Raw genomic sequence first — 6,722 nt, 5'->3', positions numbered from 1 at the left:
ATTATTCTCTTTTCTAATGCATTTGAAAGCTCAATAAAAAGTTTGCATAATTTCACAATACTATTTTCTTTCAAATAAAGTCACAATATCTGTTACCGCTCAGACTGGTGCATATATGTATAGCTGGCCTATTAATAAAGTGAATTTATTGAGAATAGGCATACATTAAAAAGATCATTCATGCGATTTGGATGTTTTATAATACTGTAGACAATTTGAAATATTAAGGCATATGCATCAATAGACTATAGAGTATAAGAAATTGCATATGAGTGTTGGACAGATATACATAAAATGTAAATCATAGAGAAACAAAAATTATGCATGATTCTAGTAACAAAAATCAGCTAGAGCATATCACACACTGATGCTGTATGAATGTAAAAATCATAAAACTCCATGATGTGCCACACATGAGTGAAGTGTATGAGTGATGTATGAGTACTGATCATCAGTATGAGTGATGACATCATCGCTCATACTGTAGATAGCCGTTGCATGATGTTACGAGGGGAGCTGACTCAGTAGATTCCTTCCTAGGGCCTGCTTCATTATTGTCATGCATTTTGACCAGGCACTAAAAGAATCACAAAAACAAACATTTATGTGAAAAAACGTGTCTTCAGAAGTCATAATAACTCAACTGAAGCATCCGCTGAACCTGGACTGTGCATTGAATGTGACAGTAATCCTATAGCTTGGATACATACGTTGGTTCAGTTGCAGGGTGTAGATGCATTGCTTCATTGCATCGTCCGGCTTTTCCTTATAGGAAGAGAACCAAAGAAAATACATTAGGAATTGACCGTAGCACATTCAGATGTAAACCAATGAGAGACTGGTATAAACAAGGTCCATTTCAAAACGTATTCAGTGCTTAAGTTAATAGAAAACTAGCCAACCCCCCCCCCCTTTTTCTCCTCAATTGTACTTCGCCAATTACCCTATTTTCCGTCTCGGTCGCTGCTGCACCCCCTCTTCTGATTCGGGGAGGGCTGCAGAATACCACCTGCTTCCTCCTATACATGTGGAGTCGCCAGCTGCTTCCTTTCACCCGACAGTGAGGAGTTTTGCCAGGAGGAATTAGCGCGTGAGAGGATCACGCTACCCCCCCCCCTCCCCGAACAGGTGCCCCGACCAACCAGAGGAGGCGCTAGTGCAGAGACCAGGACACATACCCACATCCGTCTTCCCACCCGCAGACACGGCCAGTTGTGTCTGAAGGGACGCCCGACCAAGCCGGAGGTAACACAGGGATTCGAACTGGTGACCCCCGTGTTGGTAGGCAACAGAATAGACTGCTACGCTACCCGGACACGCCTGAAAACTAGCCATGTTAATGATCTATATACTATTCTATACTTACTTCACAAAATGATGTCGACACTTTTTGGGGAGCCCTGAAATAATAAAAAAGAAAAAGAGTTCAAACGACAGTGATTATCTAAAACATGTCCAACTCGGCGTTACCTCACGCCTCGAAACGTCTCATTATTTCATGATCTATCCAAAGGAGTTGAATCAAGTGCAACTGGACTTGGTATATAACGACTTGGTATAAGTCCAACTGCGCTTGATTCAACTCCTTTGGATAACCATGACCTGGATGAATGAGAACATTCACAGACATTTCATGATCTACTTTTCGACATCAAAAATTTAAAAAGTTTTGGGTGATAAATGATTTCTTTGGTTTGCTTGGTTGTTGTTCATGGAATATGTGCTTACAGAGCAGTATTTACGGTATCATTATGTCGTGGTGACTTAGCTCCCTGCAGAGTTCCTACTGTTTTATCGCATGAAAGCGGAGGCCTACTCACGGCTGAAGTAGTACAGTGTGGAGAGAAGAGCTACGGTCAGAAACGCACACGCTCCAACCAACAACCACAGAACCATACAGCCACCTGCAACACAGACAAAATATGCAGATATTTGTGTTGTATCACATTGCAGCCAACAAACAGTATGCATATGGTCAGTTTGTTTCTACACCACGGTTCAATCTCTCCAACTATCTTCTGTGAAACTCAATAGTGGTATTATTAACAAAATAAGCATTCACTGAATGTCTTTAAGGAAACACTATGCAAAACATATTAATGCAAAAAAAAATCCTGGTTTGTGATATTAAAAACATTAACGCTTTCACAAATACAGGCTGACAGACTTCAAGATTTGCAAGCATGTCTTGTCGTTCGTTGAAATTACCCTTGATAACCTACCCTCTGGGTTATTTCCCCCCCTGATGTGACAGACTGGAACGACAGGCAGCCGGGGCTTTTTCTTGGGCGTTGTCTTGGGCCTTTTCGTGGATAACGGTGGGGGGGTTGCTGCCGGATACCAAAAGCCCATGAATACAAGGAATTATATGGCAAAGTAAGAATAGTAAGAAATTCCCTCAAAGAAACTTGGAGATCTAGTCTGAGTTGAATTTTAAAGTTCACAATATAAAATCTATTCTGCGCTGCAAGTGAGTCTATAGTGAACCTGTGTGGACGACTCAGGCCTTGTGCCCACTAATGACAGACATGCAAGAGCAAATTAAGGTATCACGTAAACTGTTTAAGGGGTATAAAAGAGATTAAAGTTAGACCTTCGTATGTAATTGTTTTATTTATTGAAACAATACTTTGAAAAAAGGAGGCTTGTCTAAAGTTGGTAGCTGTTCAATTTGGATGAGAGAACAGATAGCTGTATTTTGAGCCTATACTTATTCTACTATATTTTTTTTTCTTCTGGTAAACACATTAGATGCAGAGACTGATAATAAAGGCCACAATTTTTTTTCCATCTCCCATCAATGCCTGAACAAAACATTTTCCCACTCAGAATTTTTCTCTCACTCACATGCTGAAATGAAACTGGACAAGTTACAGAATGTCGTTCTACCTTTTGATGGTGAAGTGAATCCAATACTCTACAGGTGACAGGCTTTCTGACTCTGTGATTTAGAAGGTGCAAGGTTGTGCAAATGATCATCTGTCATTAATTCGTTACTCTTTATGCACCACCGGAAAAGTGGCAAGGTGGACAAGTTACTCCAGCTAACTTTCACCAGCTTTTTTTTCCCTTCTTTATACTAATACAGTATACCAACCTCCAGGTTGGAGAAGAACCCCAGGCTTCCACCCCTCTTCTTTGTTATTCAGAACACAGGAATAGAGCCCCGCATCATCCGCCGACACATTATTGATGATTAGCTCAAAAGTACTGTCCCTCTTTCTGAGCTTAAACTGGTCAGGCTTCACATCTTCTCCATAGTTATGGCGGCCAACATTGGTGTAATGAGCAAGAAACTGAAGTTTGTTGTTGCTGGTAAGACTACGGTACCAGTAGACACGCTCACAGGGGGGACTGCGGCAGTCACAAGGAATAGTTTCTGAGCCCGAGATCTTAGGGTAGCGAATAGGGATCCTTGCTTGAGATGGGATCTGGCCAGAACCTGGGAGGGGAAATAAAAGGAGGCAATGCTCAGAGACATGGACGAATGCAGAAATTCTATGATGCTCCTGTGTAGTGGACTGCCTAGCATAACTGTTATATAGTTTGTGGATATGTGACCAAACAGAGACACACCAGGTACTGGGAAGGAGCTGAACCTGTGGGGATATGGACCTGCATAGCTCACTCTCAAACAAATTACTTTGATTTGGTCTTAATTTTGTCTTGTTTTAGTCTTTTAATTGTGTCTTCTTCTGCTTTTTTTTTTAAACTTTGTTTTAACGAAATGGGCTGCTGGGTCCTCATTTGCCATCTGTGTCTGTGCCTCTATGCCGGAGAACCTCGGTTAGTATGGCGCAGGTTTCCCACAGTGTTGTTGTTGGGTTAATATTAAATCTAGGGTATCTATTTTTTCAATTCATGGTAGAAAATTAAATTTGATAAAACAAGGATCACTATCTCTCACAAAATGCCCATAGGTCCAATCAGGTGATTGAATCAGATCACAATCAGATATGGGTTAACCATAACATTTACACACCGAAGACACATGGAGGACGCATTGTGATCACATAGACCAAACAACCCCCTGAGGTGTTCAGGGGTACATGCTAATAGGGTAGCGAGGCTATTGTGTTTCCTATCCAAATTCAGCATTCACATAAACAGAAATATGCATTTGTTGTTGGCATATTGAAATAAGTGGGTATGAGTGGGAGAAATCCAATTCGTTGTGGTGCATTAAAAAAAAGAAAAAAAAGAAGGTAAAATTCATCTAGTATGAAGGTGACTGGAAGGTGATTTTGAAACATCTTCATCGTGAGACTCGACCTGTATAGAGTGTACATGGGCACTTACGTAATCTTTTAGAGAAATTCACCACATTAAAGATGAAGCTGTGATTTGATCTAAATTCAGAACAACTTTCTTGTGTGAGTGGCAGAAATCCAATTAGCGGTAGTACATTGAAAACAATGACGATAAATAGTATGAAATTATATTATTATGACATGTTGCCAGGTACCCAGTGGCCTTCCTGACTGTATGGCTGTATGGCAAGCGTGTATATCATCTGGATAAGACTGGTCATAGTGTCGCACAGATTAAATCGCCATTGAGATGTCATCTGCAAAGATGGGATAGCCAGGCCTTGTCTTTCACATCCCAAGTACTATTCTTTCCCATTAGTCTTGACTTTTTTCCCCCTTTAACCAGGTAGGCCGCAGAAAAACTGTGGTAGCAAGAGAACAGATATGAGAACAGGTGTATAAAACTGCCCTCTTCTCTGCGGTGGCCTAAATTTTGGGGAAAAAAAGTGTGAATAACAGCACAACTTGACGAATGTTTGCCACGCAGCTTTCCGAGTGGACACAATTTTTATTTGAAAACATCAAACCTCGCGCCAAGAAATAACGCACAGTTATCTGGATTCGGTGCCATTGAGTTTCAGTGCGGACACTGCACATGCATATCAATGTCAGGTATAAATGTAATCCGGCTAAATCTTGTCTACATACAATCTGGATACAAGACTCATATTAATGCTGGGTCTACTGGGGGCTTCGAGTCTAGTCAGCGTTAATTGTTTATTTGTCCAAAAAAAAAATCATAAATCATTATATTTGCCATTTAGGTAGTGTAACTACTACAGGAAATGCAGTGGCAAGGAAAATACCAGTACTCATGCATCAGTAAGGGGAAGGGAAAATAAAACTGAGAATAGAAAATATGCCATAGGGACAAATACACTATCTTCCATTCCATGAAGCCGTCTCTGAGCCATGAAGAAACATGAAGGAAAGGTGACAGAGATTCATCTGGTATGAAGGTGAATGGAAGGTGATTTCGAAACATGTTCATTGTGAGACTCGACCTGTATAGAGTGTACATGGGCACTTACGTAATCCTTTAGAGACATCTACCATGCTAAAGATGAAGCTGTGATTTGATCTAAGTTCAGAACAACTTTCTTGTTGGGCCTGAACTGATTTTTTTTATTAAGATACTGCATGTTTGCTGATTTCGACTACTTCTCTTAATCCCAATTGATAACGGCAATATCAAAATCTGTGATGCGTTTGATCGGTTGAATACTTAAAGCTGAACATGTGTTTCCCAATACATTCAATTCAGTTCAGGTCATATTCCATGACTACACATGAAAACACAATGTAATTAATATGGACTTACTCTTGAGCCCGCACGTCCAGTGGTGTCCCCATCAGCACTTATCATCAGTATAATATGGACTCAAATCTCACACAACGGCTAATGTAACTAAATATGTATATTTTACAACTATGCTGGGTAGTTTGAGCATTATCAGTTTTACACAACAAAAAGACGTAGTGTGGAAATTGTCAGTTAAAACCGCTGCTACCGATGGACTACTCAGAATGAAAATTTCATCAAAAAAAAGTTTGATTAAGGATTTATTGATAAATGTAAGCAACATAAATGTAAGCCGAAAGTCAGTTAAGTACAGCATCACCGTTTGTGTAGACTTTTGAGCACATCACGCAATTCCGTAAAGGCCCCTGAAAGGTGCATGGCGGCGAGATTGCATAACATGAGGCTTAATTTAATTATCATACGAGAAACTCGGTGGCCTTACCCGATCTCCACAGAAAAGCCGTCGTCACTGTCCATAGCAGAGCTGGTAGGGTCATTTCAGCTCCTCGCCTGGGGCACGCCTGGGTATTGAGTGTTAGCTGAGGATGATCACTTTCTTTTCCTGCTGTATATCTGTCAAAGTCGGATGGGAGGAACCCTGCTCACGGGGTCATCAAGGTGCCACCCTCAATGTGACACAAGCAGGGCCTATCGGGGAGGGCCATACCTACACCATCCAGTACTTACATCCAATTAGATCTGTCAAGCCTACTACCCTCTCTACACACTGCAGAAACTACACACACACACACTCTTTCTCTTGCTTCCTCTTGTGCAGTCACACACACACACACACACACACACACACACACACACACGCACGCACATACACGCACGCACGCACACTTTCTCTCTCTCTTAAGAGTAAAATTCAGTGAAATAAAAGGTGCAACTTGAAATATAAAAGTAATAGGCAATAGTTTACGTCCCAGACACATGAAAAAGGCAAACGCTCACATGTCAACGTTTACGTACGGTACTGGAAAAACAACTTTTATTTTACTTGAAAATCTTAAGTCTTGTGAATTCACTTCAGACGACCTGGTTGTTATGAATAGAGCAGGGTTACACTTGTACGGGAGCCATTACGAAAATAACCCGTGATGAGC

At 41.0% G+C, this 6,722-nt stretch overlaps 1 protein-coding gene across 1 annotated transcript; it reads right to left on the bottom strand.

Moving 5' to 3' along the window:
- Window positions 1-282: 282 nt before the first annotated feature.
- cd8b (cd8 beta) lies at window positions 283-6,137 on the bottom strand. The gene is made up of 7 exons (XM_056275035.1): window positions 6,056-6,137; window positions 3,098-3,442; window positions 2,223-2,330; window positions 1,821-1,904; window positions 1,367-1,400; window positions 711-765; window positions 283-577 (listed from the first exon to the last, which is right to left on the bottom strand). Exons 1-6 carry the CDS (start codon window positions 6,108-6,110, stop codon window positions 744-746), a joined length of 648 nt encoding a protein of 215 aa, XP_056131010.1. The 5' UTR covers window positions 6,111-6,137; the 3' UTR covers window positions 283-577; window positions 711-743.
- Window positions 6,138-6,722: the final 585 nt, after the last annotated feature.

The sequence above is a fragment of the Lampris incognitus genome, chromosome 2 (genome assembly GCF_029633865.1).
Source record: "Lampris incognitus isolate fLamInc1 chromosome 2, fLamInc1.hap2, whole genome shotgun sequence".
NCBI classification, from domain to species: Eukaryota; Metazoa; Chordata; class Actinopteri; order Lampriformes; family Lampridae; genus Lampris; species Lampris incognitus.
The sequence above is the reverse complement of the archived record's forward strand: the minus strand, read 5'-3'. Positions and strand labels throughout refer to the sequence as shown.